General features: G+C 39.9%; 1 protein-coding gene across 3 annotated transcripts in view; it reads right to left on the reverse strand.

The window, feature by feature from the left end:
* Positions 1–16,142, reverse strand: part of LOC308477043 ((E2-independent) E3 ubiquitin-conjugating enzyme FATS) — a 132,312-nt gene that overhangs the window by 26,731 nt on the left and 89,439 nt on the right. For all 3 annotated transcript variants that reach the window (XM_081005220.1, XM_081005221.1, XM_081005222.1), the window contains one exon: positions 2,622–2,915. In XM_081005220.1, coding sequence (XP_080861346.1) covers positions 2,622–2,915 — 294 coding nt within the window. The remainder of the gene's footprint in view (positions 1–2,621; positions 2,916–16,142) is intronic.

The following is a 16,142-nucleotide window of genomic DNA, read 5'->3' on the forward strand; positions in this document are numbered from 1 at the left end:
TTCATCACAGAAAAAGAAAGAAAGAAAATAAAAAAGAGGACATAGATTTGTTTTTAAAAATGGATTTGCAAATACATATGCAAATTTGGAAATAATTACTAACTTTATGGTTCGGTGTAATGATGATGATGATGATGATGATAATTCTTATTATTTATACCCATCTATCTTACTGGGTTGCCCCAGCCACTCTGGATGTCTTGCAACATAATAAAAACACTGCATAATTTCAAACATTAAAAGCTGCATGTAGACATGCAGCGAAATGAGGTGCCAGAATCCTGAGAAGCAGCAATACTAGAATTGTGTCTTCACACTGAAGGTGGTTGATGTTATGTTTGACTGCTCACCAATATTTAAAGCAAAACCCCTGCAAGCTGAAAAACAAACAAACCTTGGCACATTGAGGAAAAAGCTTCTGTTCTAACACACTTCTTGCTATGTAACTTTTCTACTTGCAAGAAAGTTTTCTCACCACCTCTGCCATCTGAATGCAAACTGCTTTCCATTTACAACCTTGGTCACACCTCACTCCACTGCATGATCGTGGGAGCCTGAGACTGCTGCCTAATATATTGCTTTTCAGAGCAGGCAGAGGGAGATATATGTTGCTCTAATTGATAATTATAATTTCTATAATTTACAGTATATGATACTCCTGGAGTATTCAAAGCACTTCACACAGATTATCCCAGAAATCTTTACAACTACTCTGTAAAGTACAATAGCATCATACCAGAATTATTATTTTTAGTACCACCATACTGCAGATGGTGCAGGGAGAGGGGCAGAGGGGAACAACTGGAGAACAGTGGCTAGCCTAAGGCTACTTAGTGAGTTCATGGATGGGGGAGAACTAAAGTCAGAAAGCTTAGCTCACAGGTCACAGCCTTTGCTGCATGACTCTCAATAGCTCATACACTTTGAACCAACTAAGATTTACTGCACTGATGATGGACTCCAACAAAATATGTATATTGTATTCTTCCTCAAGTAATTTGAGTTCTTTTCCCTTTGGTCTTGCAGCTGTTGGGTTTTTTTTCCATTGTTCCTGTATTGATTGGCATATTCAAGTCCTTATTTTACTGCAATTACTTTAAGATGAGAAACTAATAAACAAAATGCTAAAATATGATTTCAGTTCATTAAAAATGTAATCAATATAGAAGGTTATTAAAACATGTTTTCCTCCTTTATAATCAAGCTTGATTGATTGATTGCTCTTTGACAATCAATATTTCTTGCATAATTAATAATCCCAAAAAGGAGCTTGTGCCCAAAAAGCGAATAGATGTTTTCAGCATTTTACAAGCTAAAAATACAGAATTAATCCAAAATGGCAAATATCCTTCTGAAGAACACTGAGACATGCCCCTCTTACAAGAGTGACAATAAGCTTGTGTTTCCTGCCAAATGGTATGATTCGAGATATTAAATATCTGGGAAGAAAGCCTATTTCAGATTGTTTCAAATGATCAATTGCAGTAAAGAGAAAATACTCTTTCCTTGTGTCATGGCCGAAGCTTGATACTCTTTTTTTCCAAACAAACAAATCAAAATATAAAGTTGTTTTCTGCACCTGTTTTACCAAGTTGCAAATCCTCTCCCATATTGATTGTTTGCCTTACTTGCGCATACTTTTGCTGAGCCAAGATTCTGAAAATATTTTTCCCTGAAGAGGGGTTTGCAAGGTAAATTGAAAAACTGAACATTAGTTTCAGATATTTTTCCAGACCAAAAGCTCCATGGAGGCTGTAGTTGCAGTTGGTGAGCACAGTGCCCATGTACCAATTATCGTGCATATATTTCCATTGTACACAAAGATCTGTTCCTAATGCTGCAGTGGAAGTGAAATACATAATGTGACCTGGAGCTGCTGGGCAGCAAGGTCCTCTTGATTCAGGAATCCTAGGATGTCAGAGAGGTGAGATGGGCATAATTTATATATATACATATATGGATGAGAAGAGAAAAATACATGAAGTTGGTGTTATCAAGATAATTTCAAGATAATGGAATTAGAATAATCCCTAATTTATTTTTCTCAGCTGTCTACAATAAAATAGTTTGCCCACTGGGCAACTTTTCATTGGATACAAGAGGAGGGTAAAATATATGGATAAAGCAGAAGGGAGTGGGAAATGAGGTCAGCAACCCTGAGAGTATCCCTCTATCAGCCTAGAATACAAGCTGAGTTGTATCCCAACACTTCCAACAACAAGCATTTACAGGGATGGGGAACGTGTAGTCCTCCAGATGTTATTGGACTGCTGCTCTCATCATCCCTGAACATGGCCACACTGGTTGTGCTAAAGTATGCATGTTTGGGGATTCAATACAGAAACATGGGACATCAAAATGCATTATGTGTGTTCTAACTATGTTGTCTTATTTCTTCTTATTTGGTCTCAATAGGCCATGGCCAATATTAAGAATTTATACAAATGCATTAAGTGAAGCCTGTTGCTCTCCAAACTATTTTCCTACAACCAAAAAAACCCCAACAACAGACAAATGCAAACAAGCTGCCCATTAACAGCTCTGCGCCTTTTACTCTGATCACATTTTAAAATGCCACAAAAGCTAGATTCCTAATAGCCAATAAAAGATTTTCAGCTTACCTTTTGGGAACGGATCTTGTCTGTGGATATCATTTTCGCCCTGTGCCCTTTTCGATAAAGCCTTTATATGATACCCGTGATCAGAAAAAGATGTTTTTGGTTTCAGAAAGCTTTGGGTCTGACTCTCTTTGGACTCTAAAGTGCCTTTGGGTTGATGTTTATCTTTCAAAGAAATGCCACCTTCCACCATGAGTTCTTTCTTGGACGATTGCTCCAGAAAGGAGGCAAGTGCTGTTTCATAGTGTCTGTCTCTTATGCACTGTTTTATCTTGCTTCCTGAGGATGCTTGTGTGCCTATTAAAAAGTAAGAGAGGGAGAGGAGAAATAGAAGAAAAGCAATGCCTGAAATATAACTTCACTGTCATGGTTCCTTCTGCAAAGGTCCTTCCAACATTGTTTGCAGCATTGCATGTATTATTATTATTATTATTATTATTATTATTATTTTCATAAATGTATCATTTCACCTTGAAGCAGTGATGCTGTGTCACTGCCACCAGAAAACAGTGTGATATCATTAGCCTCTTCACTTCCTTGTTCTCTAAACTGCTTTTAATCATGTTATCCTCTTTCCTAACAAGACTACCTGTGATTACAAATTAATAGCTTCCTAACCAGCCCATATACCAACATTTTATTTCCACAGCACAAGATTGTATACTATGCAACTCTAAGAAACCTACTGGGGAAAATAATTGCCAAGAACATAGAGCACGCTTCATAAAAGACGCACTGTTGGTATAAAGCCAAATTGATTCCACAAACATATTTCAGTAGTTCACTGAAGGCTTGATCCAGGCATTCCACTGCAGTGTGGTTACACTGGCATCTTCCAGACATACATTTAACACAGAGAAAACATGATCTGCAAAGTTGCCCTATAGGGCTTCTTGGCAAGGGAAGAAAGGAAGGTTAGGTGGACAAATATCATGCCAATGAATGAATGGTGATCCACCAAGACTGTTAAGAACTATTGGGGCTACTGTGAAAGAAAGATTGCAAGACCCCAGACTCACCCAAAGTCCTCCACCCCCACAGTCCACACAGGATCATTCAGTTGAGAGCGATTTTGAGTCCAAGACAAGACAAAGCCTTGTGTACTTGCCACACCCATCTCCTCCAGAAGATTTTCCATGCTGACCGGGAGCACAAACTACAGACCATGGCATCAGTGCCAATCCTAGTTTCCCCTCTCTGTGGGGCCTTTTTAGTGTGCAGCTCATGCAACACTAGCAACAGGCTTATAGGTAAGTTTAGAGATGCTTCAAAAATTAACTGTTCAAAAGCATCAATGCCATCATTGTTCATGAATTAGCACCCAAAATTCTATGGCTTATGTTTCCCACTTTCTGTAACCAACTGCAAGGTTCCCAGGTATTTCTATTCTAGGCTACTAGAAATATACATTCCCCCTCTCCCAAACCTGTCTTGCTAGTTTGTGCACACATGATTATTTGTGTGTGTGTGTGTGTGTGTGTGTGTGTGCACGCACACACAAATGTGGCTGACTCCCTATATCCTTTTCCTAGGCTCAGCTTGTCAATGTGTATCTGTGTGGAGGGAATGACCATACTATTTGAGATGAACTGCATTGTTGGGCTAATAAACATGACAGCCTCTCAACAAGGCATCTGTCTTACAACAAAAGCAGCAAGAAAGGGGAAGTTTGCACGCTTTGTTTATGGAATTAGATAGGATCTGGCCTGAGCATGGGCATGCATATTTTCAAGATTCACAAACTACCAGTAAAAACTTGATGGGGAACTGAAAATGACATTCAATTCGTATGATACCTGTTCGAATCTATTTTCTTGAAGTTGGCTGAAATGAACTACATGGATAAGACTGCAGTCACCCTTATATGTGGCATCTGTTGGTGTTGTTGTCTAATAACAGGGAGCATTCCTCAACACCAGGCAAACTTTACAAGGTAGCCACTCCACACTCTCAATTCACAGAAGTAGATAGCTGCACATTTTGTCCCACAACTAACTTTCTAGGAGGGCTAATGAGCTTTAAAATGAAAGCTCAGGGTCTTGAGAACCTGACAAGGGTTACCAATGAAAGCATTCATGGGCATCATGGCACCAGGATGGTGACCTCTGTTGTATGATAATTTGCTGAGGATCTAACACGTTAGTTCATACATTTCTGTGTTGTTATCTCTGTGACAGAGATCTCAAAGTTTCCCTGTAACATACATTGTTATCTCTTGATAACTGAAAACTACATTAGCTTTCCTATTTCTCTCCTTCTCCCCCACTCCCGTTTCTGAAACATATCTAATTTATTATCTCTTTCATTAGAATTATCCCAGTGGGAGCCACAAGGAGTCACTTACTGGTTCAATGAACGTCCTGGTAATGGAATTAGAACGTTGCCCCTTAATTACAGCAGCTAAGCTAAAATAAAACTTTTAAAAAACCTCTCTATGTTGAAGCTCATTCTGCTTGGCAATAGGAGTCCTCTCCAGCTGTGATTTCTATTAAATTCTGGTGGTTTCGCTGCAAACTCTTTTCTGCAATCAGGACTGGTTCAAGTTATCTGGAGCCACTCAGCTGGAGCCCAGATTCCATGTAATCGTTCACTTTCCTGTCTCCTATGTAAGTCTAATATTAAGATTGCACAATCCACGTCTTATTCACAGATCAGTAAAAGGTAACGGGGTTTGGGCACAGAAGCATAGAGAAAGGAGTTTCACTGGGAAAAGACAGGCAGAAGAATACATGTGCAAGATAGAAAATAGGGACCAAATACAAAACCACAGGGACAGTGTTGTAACTTAGTCAACAAAACAGTGCTAAATGGCAAGGTACACACACACACCCCACAAATGAAAATGGGGGAAGGAATCTTTGAAAGTCGAAACTGTGGGATAATGACAGTCTGACATCCCTGAACTTGTCAATTAACCAATTACACACTGCATCCCTAATATTAGACACTTCCAAAATATCACCCACTAGTTATAAACACAATAGCAGGACTGTATTGCAGCACATGTATAGGTTGGAGCTCCTACTTTAGTGAAGAAATATCTACATTTGAGTTGTTAGCCAGAGAATCTTGTATTTGTATCTCACCCAGTATGGCAAGTTGTTGAAACGGTTCCCCAAGGAATAGATCTCACAAGGGGAGAGAGTAAGGAACATGTGTATTCACTGAGTTATAAAGCAATGTCAGTTCCCTATCCAGGGGTTGATTACGCAGAGACAGACTATGCTGTAGTTACTAGCTACAGCAATTTAAAGTGTTAGTTGCAAACACAAGCGAAAATCAAACCCCACAGTCTGTGCCATTTATCTGGCAAAGATGTGAAAACATTGAGTAATTTTTGGAGCTACATTTGATAAATATTTTCTTTTACCAATTAAATCTTTCAAAAATGGACCCAAATCTGGCTCTTCCTTTCATATAAAGAGCCAAAAAAAACCACAAACAGCTGTCAATTATTTACTGTCGAGTATGTTGCAAATAATTTACAGGAAACTCACAGCCACACACAAAACAGAGAAAGGGGTGCTTAAAAAGCTGAGATCACATTGCTCACTTTTCATATTCTGGGAACATTTTCATTGTATTGTTTAGGGAATAAGGCATGAATCTCTCATTAAGAATATCTAGAGTGGTATTTCTAGCTCTCCAAGCAACAAACTGGAAATATATGCAACCCACAGAGAACAGCTCAAATTGCAATTGGATGGAGATAGGGTTGTGCTATTATCCCAGTTGAAGGAATACTTCAAAGCTAATGAAAAAAGACATGAAAGTCTAATGCAGAGGGAAACCTGTGAGAACAAAATAGCGGAGACAAAAAGAAACGCTTCCATTAGTAAAATGTGTGTCTGTATGTGTATATATTAACAACTGCACAATTTACACAATTTGTTGATGCAGTAAGATACAAAGGGGAAAAAACATAAAGGTCAAAACATGCTTTCCCCCCACTCAACTCTTCAAAGTTTCATATATCCCAAATGTGCCCATGCTATTTTTTATTTGGGGTTCCCCCCCCCAAAAAAATAAACTAGCCATGCCTCAAACCAACTTTGCTGCCTTCCTTAGGATGGCTTTTTGATTATGCTGTAGAAAAGCAATCTCTTTTACAAAGCAAACATTGCCAGGCAGCTGGTCCTTATTCTGTGAAAAAATTTTTTGTAGGAAAATACTTGTTAAAGGAAAATACTGTTGTGGGCAGTTATGGGTCTTCATTCCTGTTTTTAAGAAGGCAGTGCAAAGTTACCCACAGTCCTGGCTTCTCCAGCATGGTGCCCAGGGCACAACAGTGCTTAGCACTTCTCCCTAGGTGCCTGCCCAAACCTTTCAACCCTCCTGTTTGTTTTTCTTAATCTTCAGGCAGCAGGGCACATTTCCCCCTGTGGTCCCAGAGTTCTAGCACACATGGGAGAAGGGCTGTAGGTTAATGGGAAAGCAACTGCCTTGCATACAGAAGGCCCCCCCCACCAAATCTCGGGAACGGTAGTTAACACCCCACAGAGCTGCAACACCCAGGACCCTTAAACTATAGTTCTGCGGTTTCTTTGGGGGAAGTCGTGTGATTGAAATGTATGATGTGCATGCTGCTATCAGCCTTAGTTTCTAAGGTATAACCAAGCCAACATGCATGTAAATTGAATCATCATATCATCTTTCTCCTTTTACCCGCTGCTTCCTCTTTCTTCTATTTCCTCTGTGTCAAATTTTAGACTGTAAGCAACTTAGGGCAGGGGCCTTGTCCTCTGTGAAGTGCCGCCACACACATTGATGGTGTTATATAAATAATGACCACTCAAACAGAAGATCTAAGGATGATACCAGAAGCTGTATAAATGGCAAATTATTCAGGCAATGAAAGTGTTAAGAGCCTAATAGCCATGAACAGCTGTGTTAGCTTGTTTGCACACCTAATACTAATTTGTGCCAGGAGTGTGAGTCAGCAGATTAGTGTTGGACAGCTGGTAGGGAGGATGACAAAACCACCTAATTATTCCTGATGGTTGCATATGTGTGTTCTGGAGAGCTGAGGTTTTATTGTTTTAGTCAGGTAAATTAAAGCCACACACATCGAGTCAAAGCTACAGGATATTAGACTAAGAGCCTACTAATGTGAACCATCTAAAAACACAGTAAATGCACCATGTGACATGCAAACCTACTTTTAAAGCAACTTAGCCCCATTTGTAAGAATGATACTGCCAATTTATGAGTCACTCAAGACAGATACACACCATCATTACCTCCAGAGCTATAGTGATACCCTCTTGTGAATACAGTCCCCTGTGGTAAACTAGAACACACTGATAAACTTGAGCAAAGTGAAAATTCCTGTCATAAAAACCATGATTCAAGGACTCTCCATGAGAAATGTTTTGCATTTACATGGGGCTTAAACTTTGAGCCTGCTGTGTTAAGGTATTTTTATTTTCAAACAATAAGAACTCAACATTAGCCTGGTTCACACATAATACCAAACCATCGTTTATTAAACTAGTTTCATAAACCATGGGTTAGCATTATGTGTGAACCAGACCAGTATGGCAGACTGTGGTTGCCACTGAAACTGCAGCTTCATGTTTCTCCTCCTCTATCTCCCATACTGCCCAATGACACAAGATCCATGTGGTGAAAGCAGCTTGTGAAGGGTTTCTTTGTCCCCCTTCCGCAGCATTTTTTGCCGGGGCAGGATGATGTCATTCCACACGTTTTGTATCAGTAGATGTTACTGGTGAAACCATGCTATTTAGCAACAATCACTTCTGGTCTGGTTTTGGTCTCAAACCACTGGGATCTGCCCCTCTGCACAGCCGCCTTGGAAGCTGCTTTCTGCCATGCCGGTCTCCTGTCTCCACTACGCCAAGTTTTTCCATAGCTTCTTCTGTCTCCCTGTGCTGCCATCTCCTTAGGAAGTTAAATTGCAGTGCAACTGAATGACAACAGTGCACTACAACAGCAGCAGAAACCCAGAAACAAGTGTTGGAGATGCTGTGATGGGGGCATCACCAAACTAATCTCGGGTGCAGACAGGTTTAGAGATCTGGAACAGACACTTAAGTTTTACACAGCCTGAGCATTTGTACAGTAAAAGTACTGCTGTAACAGATCTATATCATGGATCAAACTTCTACACAAAACTCAACCGCCACCTTCTTGCGAGTTCTCTGAAGGCACATTATATGAAATTGGTATTAAGGCAGCTCCCCCAGTGGGAAAAGCCAGAACTGATTTCAACGTTGTAAACATACCCATTGCTCATATATTTCATATACCCCTTATTTATATTAAACTCTAGCTACATGCTTTTATAGTTCTCGAAGCTACCAGCCTGAGTTTGACCAAACTGCAGGAGGCAGTGGAAGACATGAGTGCCTGGCGTGCTCTGGTCCATGGGGTCACAAAGAGTCGGACACTACTAAACAACTAAACAACAACAACAACAACTACAGTTATGACTTCAAGACTGTAGTAACGGTTCCCTTGTATTTGATCTGGAAGCTGCAGTTAGTGCAGAATGTTGCAGCACACAGGAATGAGACCCTGCCAGCATATAACACCTGTGCTAAGAGATCTGTAGTGGTTGCTCATTTGCTACTGGGCCAAGGTCAGGGTGTTACTAGTAGTATATAAAGCACTTAACACCTTGGGGCCAGTTTATTTGCAGGGATCACCTTTCCCTATAAATGTCCACTCAGCCGCTTCAGTACTGTTACAGATGCCACATAATACTTTTTCCACGCTTGTAAGAAATCAATGTGTAGCAGGACCTACACTTTGGAACTCCCTGCCTATTGATGGGTTGTTTTATCTCATGTGCTTTATCCCTATGAAGTTTTTAATACTCTTTTGATTGATTTTAAATACCAGTTATTTTTAATCAATAAATTTAATGCTTTGTTTTATATATTTGCAAACCACTTAGAGGTTTTCTTACAATCAAGTGGTATATAAATTTTGTTAAACATATAACAAATATAATAACTATGGGGACCTAGAGTTTCATCGTTGTAGGTGTTCGTGAATCCAAGTTACAATCAAATCGGCTCCTATTTTCCTTTGAGGTTAACTTGAAACATTTCCTTTTCATGTTTTCCCATTGTCCCTGGTTTGCTGGCTCAGATACAAGGTCTCTGTTTTATGGCTTCTTGAAAGGGAGGCTAAACATGAGATGCTTAATCATTCTGTTCATCACAGCATTGCAAGCCTTAGCTAGAAAACTGTAGAAGTAATGCAACTATAGAGAAAAGAGGATGCCCTACAATCTGTTACATCACAACAACAAAAGTTTTCCATAAATGCTACAATCATCAGCACAAAGCTAGTTTGAGAGTAAGGAAGAACAATCCTAACTTGGGGCTGGGCAGGAGTAGAGCAATGGAATCACTGTGACACTGAAAGCTGTCTCATGCTAGCCAAGGTGGAAGGGGTTTTTGGTGGTGTGTGTGTATGTTGGTGCTGGTGATAATTCTTTGCTATTCCAGGTGGGCAATGCTGAAGATCTGTGAAGCTTTGAAACATATAGATTCAAAGCCACACTTGCTACCAGGGGCAATTACACCCACCCACACCCACACACCCAACTTTATCACCATCATGAACAAGATTTTTTCCCCACAGAACTTACCGCTTACCCAATATTTACGAGACATCTGGTAAACGTCATCCCATTGGCCCGGTTCTGTATCTTCTATGTAGCACGTTTGTGCTTAGGGTAGGGCAATGAAAGACACTGACCAAGCTTTAAAATGTGAACATTGTCCATTTGGACCAAAGATTATGGCATAAAAGGGCACTGATGTCAATGCAGTATCCATGAGAATGGGAATGAAAGACATTGTGATGTCATCCTCAAAATAAGTACAATGTGGCTTGGTGGTCAGAGGCTAGTGACCTTAAGGGCATTTGCTTGGAAATACTGAATAGCAAGTCAAGGTTCCTTATGTGAGTTTCTCATTGGGATGTAATAAAAAGGTCGTGTTTTTTGTCGTTTGCATCCAATCTAGATTCAAATCTGGTCAAAGGTGTGATTCTGTATCACACTGAGTATATGCTGTATCACACTGAGTATATGAATAACATGCTAAAGTACCATAAAGGAAATTGTCCATAATGTTCATAGAACAAAACAAAACAGTTCCTGATGTGACAATGGTGCAGCTGATGGTTGCAAAGGCAGGTTTTTGTCTAGCAAAGATATCTGCATTACCATAAAAAATCAACACCTTTAATTGTAAGGCTGGGATGTACATGGAAACAAGCTAATTCAACCCATAACAATGAGAGAAAGTCCTTTGCCAACTGCAGCATGCCAGATGAATGAACCCATATATTATCCACATTGTTGTGCGGCCAACACAGCAGCACACATGAACCACCAGCTACATGGCAGAGATTCCCAAAGGACAAATTATGAGAAATGTGATGACAGTAAATGTACTCAAGGGGGGAGAGTACAATGGTCTCAGCATCATTACGTTCCTTCATAGAATAATTTTCTTTCCAATGCCCTCTTTTCTTGCCCTCCTCTTCAGCTGTGGCCATTTTAGATGCGTCAGAGAAAAATAATCAGGGTCATCATTATTTAAGAGAGAGAGAGAGAGAGAGAAAAGCAAAGCAAACTTTCTTATGTTTTCATCACTGGGAAAAGAAAATGCTCAATATTCCTGGCTTTTTTTATTATTATTAACTGGGAGGTCCATTAGCACTTTTCCGTTTTATATATGCTACTCACAAACTCACTCAAGCAACATTTACCTATTTATAGTGTGCCAAAGAAAGTGATCAGAACTTGGAGATCCATCACTTTACATATTCTCCAGAATCAACGAGACGTATTCCTAACTGACAGATCTTCAGCTGCCACCTGTTATTAAGCTCTACTGTTCAATTGCAAGTCAAACTCTGTTTGTAAGCTGTGGAGTCTACTGTCAGGAAATGTGACAAAAAAAAAGTAAATGGAAAGCTCTGGATAAAATAAAATTGCAAAATCTGGCACCTGCTTAGCATATTCAGTTGCACGGCACTACTGATTCAGAAATCTAATCTGAAGTACCTCTAAGAGGCTGCTAACTCAAGGTTGTTGCACAGCCAATAAATTCCAGTGTTTCAGGCACTAATCTGCCGACTACTACATCACTACTTGCCTATAGCTGCACCTAAATTTTCAAACTTTTTATCTTATGCAACCCTTTGGGTGTTTCCTCTTTAGGGCAGATTTTTGTTTTATCAATAGATAGGTTTTTAGCCAATGATTTTCTGTTAATTTGCTCCACTTGCCTGTTTCTATTATACTGTATTTATATCTTAGATAACAGTGTGTTGGGGACAACGATGACTGTAGTGGGTTTTATGGTGGGTTTTAATTGTTGTTAGACACCAGAAGGGCAGAATACACATTTTGTATGAATAAATAAATACTGTTTTCACCCAGAAGATAGGAATGGGAAAGGCCACAATAACAGGCTTAATGGGTTTACAAAAAATTGCATAAAACAGAAGTTTGGTTATACAATTATGATTGAAAACCTGTACTATATAAGCACATGTTATAAGTGTATGTCATAGCAATACAAGTTTAGCTAGTTAATGTTATGTTGAAATCTCACATTAATAAATAATTTCAGCTTCTGATTGTTCTAGCCTTTCCGATAGTTATCTAACTAGAACCTACTTTTACATACTACGCCAACAAAACCTTCATCCCACAAAATAGAAAGAGAGGGAAAACAAGCAACGAGTTAAACAGACGATGAAGGGGTCTTTACATTGTCATCCATAAATCTTTCCCTGGCTTTCATGGCCTTCATCACAAAAACCGCTACCACGTGGGTAATACGTGGGTTTGCATCAACTAACAAAAATTTTACTCTATCTTCAGGATTGGTTATAGAGTTGGGTATAATTTGCAGCAATGCGTCTCTAAAGCCCGAGTAGATGGGGCAATAGAGGAGGTAATGTGTAAGATCCTCTTTAATTTTCATAAGGCAAGGGCATAAACGATGTTCTACTGGGGTTTTTGTGAATCTACCGGTCAGATATGCAGTTGGCAGTGTTTGAAACCGTGCCATAGTGAAAGCTCTCCGAAGGGTGGAATCAGTGATCTCCACCAAGTAGTTGGCACAGATTTTGACTGCTTTTACTCGGGGAAACCAGTAGGAAAACCCAGAGTTTTTTATCTTTGTGGAGTCCAAAAAGGCGTCTTTTTCAAAGATCCATTCCCAAACTTTATCAGGGCTCCACAATTTGAGGGTATTAAACTCAGGTAGATTGTATCTGGATAGGATATCTAGTAGGTTTTTATGCCAAGTAGTATTATTTTGTAATGATACAAAGGCTTGTTTAGCCAATAAGGTGTTCGGGGCATCTGTGAGGTTGGTGAAAAAACGCAGGAATCTTAAGTGGGCCCTGGCAGACACAGAAGGTAATCCTACTTCCACTCTTAGGAGAGCTGCCGGAGTACTCTGAGGGAGGCCTAGAATTCTTCTGAGGTAAAAATTTTGGAAGATTTCAAGCCGTTCTAACAGCTTCTGATTCCATCCCCAGAGTTCTACTCCATATAGCATCTGGGGAATCACTTTTCCAACAAAAGCTTTTAGTGCCGGGATCACCAGTTGCCCTCCCCTCGAATAAAAAAAGCTGAGCAGAGCACCGATTGTCCACCGATTTTAACTATTGTTGTGTTGATGTTTGTGTACAGGCATGGTCCTCACAATAAACGGATTTGATTGATTGAGAACCTACTTTTCATGCTCCACAAATGTAGCCCCCTAGGAGTATCAACTTATATTTGAAATGTCCTTTGTTGGGTTTATGTTTGTGTTTTTGAAGGGGCACACCCAGAGATGTCCTACCGCAAAGCAGAAAGACATTTGTCTCTCATACTTAACATCAGGTCTGCATTGCTGCAAGTAATTAAACTGTAAAGCCATACAGCATTTTATATGCAGATTGGATTGGATGACCTAATAGATCTTTCCCATCTCTCATGTGAAGGTATAATTCAACACCAATTCTAATGAAGGCTCATGAATATTACTCATTTCCTACAATTTGTCACTGCTAAACGGCTGACAGGTAATTGACTACTCATTATTTTTTTGATCTCAACAAGAAAGGCCATGACCTTTTGAGTCGTTATTAATTAGTTCTATTTAAAATGTTAAAAGCAGGAAGAATGCAATAAGGGGACCCAAAAATCATGCTACTGGGTGGGAACCTCTCAGAAGGCATATTCACATTTTATACCATGGGAACAAATGACACTGATTTGTTAGGTGGATTTGTAGCTGGTTGACTGACTGAACCCAAGGAGTACTCATTAATGGTTCCTTGTCATCCTGGAAAAAAGTGACAAGTGGGGTGCTGCAGGGTTCTGTCCTGGGCCCGTTGTCATTTAATGTCTTTATAAATTACTCGGATGAAGGAAATGAGGGGATGCTCATCAAATTTGCAGATAACACCAAACTGGAAGGGGTAGCTAATGCCACAGAAGACAATCAGAATTCAAAATGACCTTAACAGATTGGAGAACTGGGTGCAAGCTAACAGAATGAATTTCAATAGGGACAAATGTAAGGTTCTGCACTTAGGCAGGAAGAACCAGATGCACAAATATAAAATGGGGGGCACCTGGCTTACTAGCAGTATACGTAAAAAGGATCTAAGGGTCTTGGAGGACCACAAGCTTAACATGAGTCAACAGAATGCTACAGAGCAAAAAAAAGGAAAACACACACCCTAATGCTATTCTAGGCTGCATCAACAGAAGTATAGTGTCCAGATCAAGGAAAGTAATAGTACCACTCTATTCTGTCTTGGTCAGACTACACTTGGAATACTTTGTCCAATTCTGGGCACCATAGTTTAAGAAGGATATTGACAAGCTGGAATGTGTGCAGAGGAGGGCAACCAAGATGATCAAGGGTCTGGAAACTAAGCATGATGAGAAGCGCTTGAAGGAGCTGTGTATGTTTAGCCTGGAAAAGAGGAGACTGAGAGGAGATATGATAGCCATCTTCAAATATATTAAGGGCTGTCACATGGAGGAGGGAGCATGCTTGTTTTCTCCTGCTCTGAAGAGTAGGACTTGAACCAATGGCTTCAAGTTGCAAGAAAAGAGATTTCAACTAAACATTCGCAAAAAATGTTCTGACAGTAAGACCTATTCAGCAGTGGAACAAGACTCCCACAAGAGGTGGTGGAATCTCTTTCCTTGGAAGTTTTTAAACAGAGGTTGGACAGCCATCTGTCATGGATGCTTTAGCTGAGATTCCTGCATTGGACAAAATGACCCTCGGGGTCCCTTCCAACTCTAAGATTCTGTGATTCTATAACAATGCACAAGAGCAATGGTCCAACAAGCCAAATACTGTCTTCTCTGCCTGGTAGCAGCTCCCTTGGGTCTGTCAGAAGTTTCCTAGCACTACTACCTAAAATCCATTTCACACAGATGCCAGGGGCTGATCCTGCATCCTTCTGTATGAAATGCACGTGCTCTGTCCCTAAGAAAATAATAATAATTTAATAATAATAATTTTATTATTTATACTCCACCCATCTGGCTGGTTTCCTCAGCCCCCCTTTAGAGAATAAAGGAAGATATCACATTAGCATAGCTAAAAAAGAAAGCCAACCAAAATTTCGTAAACTGTTACTTTGAATTTATACAATTTCAAGGAAGGATGGTACCATGGGAGGTCACCTTGTTCATTCTATTGTCCTTAATGCAGAAGTCACAGTGTTTTATTATCCTTGAACAAAGTTAAGCTGACTTGCTTTTTGAAACTTTCCTTTCCAATGCACATGGTTCCATTACTGAACTATCATTACAGCTAGCAAACATTTCTTAAGACTTACAACTGCTGTAGTTTATTAACTGCATGCAAATGCAGAGTTGCATGGGTTGTTTTCACCCTGCCTCAAAGAAACTGCAACTTCTATGAACAAAATTATTTTAAGATATATTGATTCCAGACTCTTTTAAGGAACACCAAATGCTACGTCTAGCATGTAATAAACCATAAGAAACAGTCCTACAGCCACACAGAATTCTCTTAATTATGTTTAACATTATGGGGCTAAAGGGTGCAACCACTGAGATCTGAGCTCAGCAGTTCATGTTGGACCGCAGCCAGGATTCATACTCACAACAGTGTATCAGCATTATTAAAAGAGACATCACACACAAGCATCTTTCCCATGTGTCTACGCAAAGGAATGAGAGGGTAGGACAAGTTGACACTGAACGCTGTGCAGGGATCTGACTGAACATTTGACCCAGACTAGTTCCAGGTTAGGAAGGAAGAGACATGACTTGCCTTTTGACCTCCACTGCACACTAGGTGCCCAATTGCTTACACAAGTGAGTACTGCCTATCTAAATTCTCTCTGGATGTTCTTTACACATATTGCAGCATACTATAAAGCATGCACCTCACCAATCAATACCTGCTGGAATATGAGACAGTGAGTAAGGCTGCAATGCAATACACACTTACCTAGGAGCAAGTCCCACTGAAGTCAAATGGT

Source organism: Podarcis pityusensis (assembly GCF_964106645.2).
Source record: "Podarcis pityusensis genome assembly, chromosome: 5".
NCBI lineage: Eukaryota > Metazoa > Chordata > Lepidosauria > Squamata > Lacertidae > Podarcis > Podarcis pityusensis.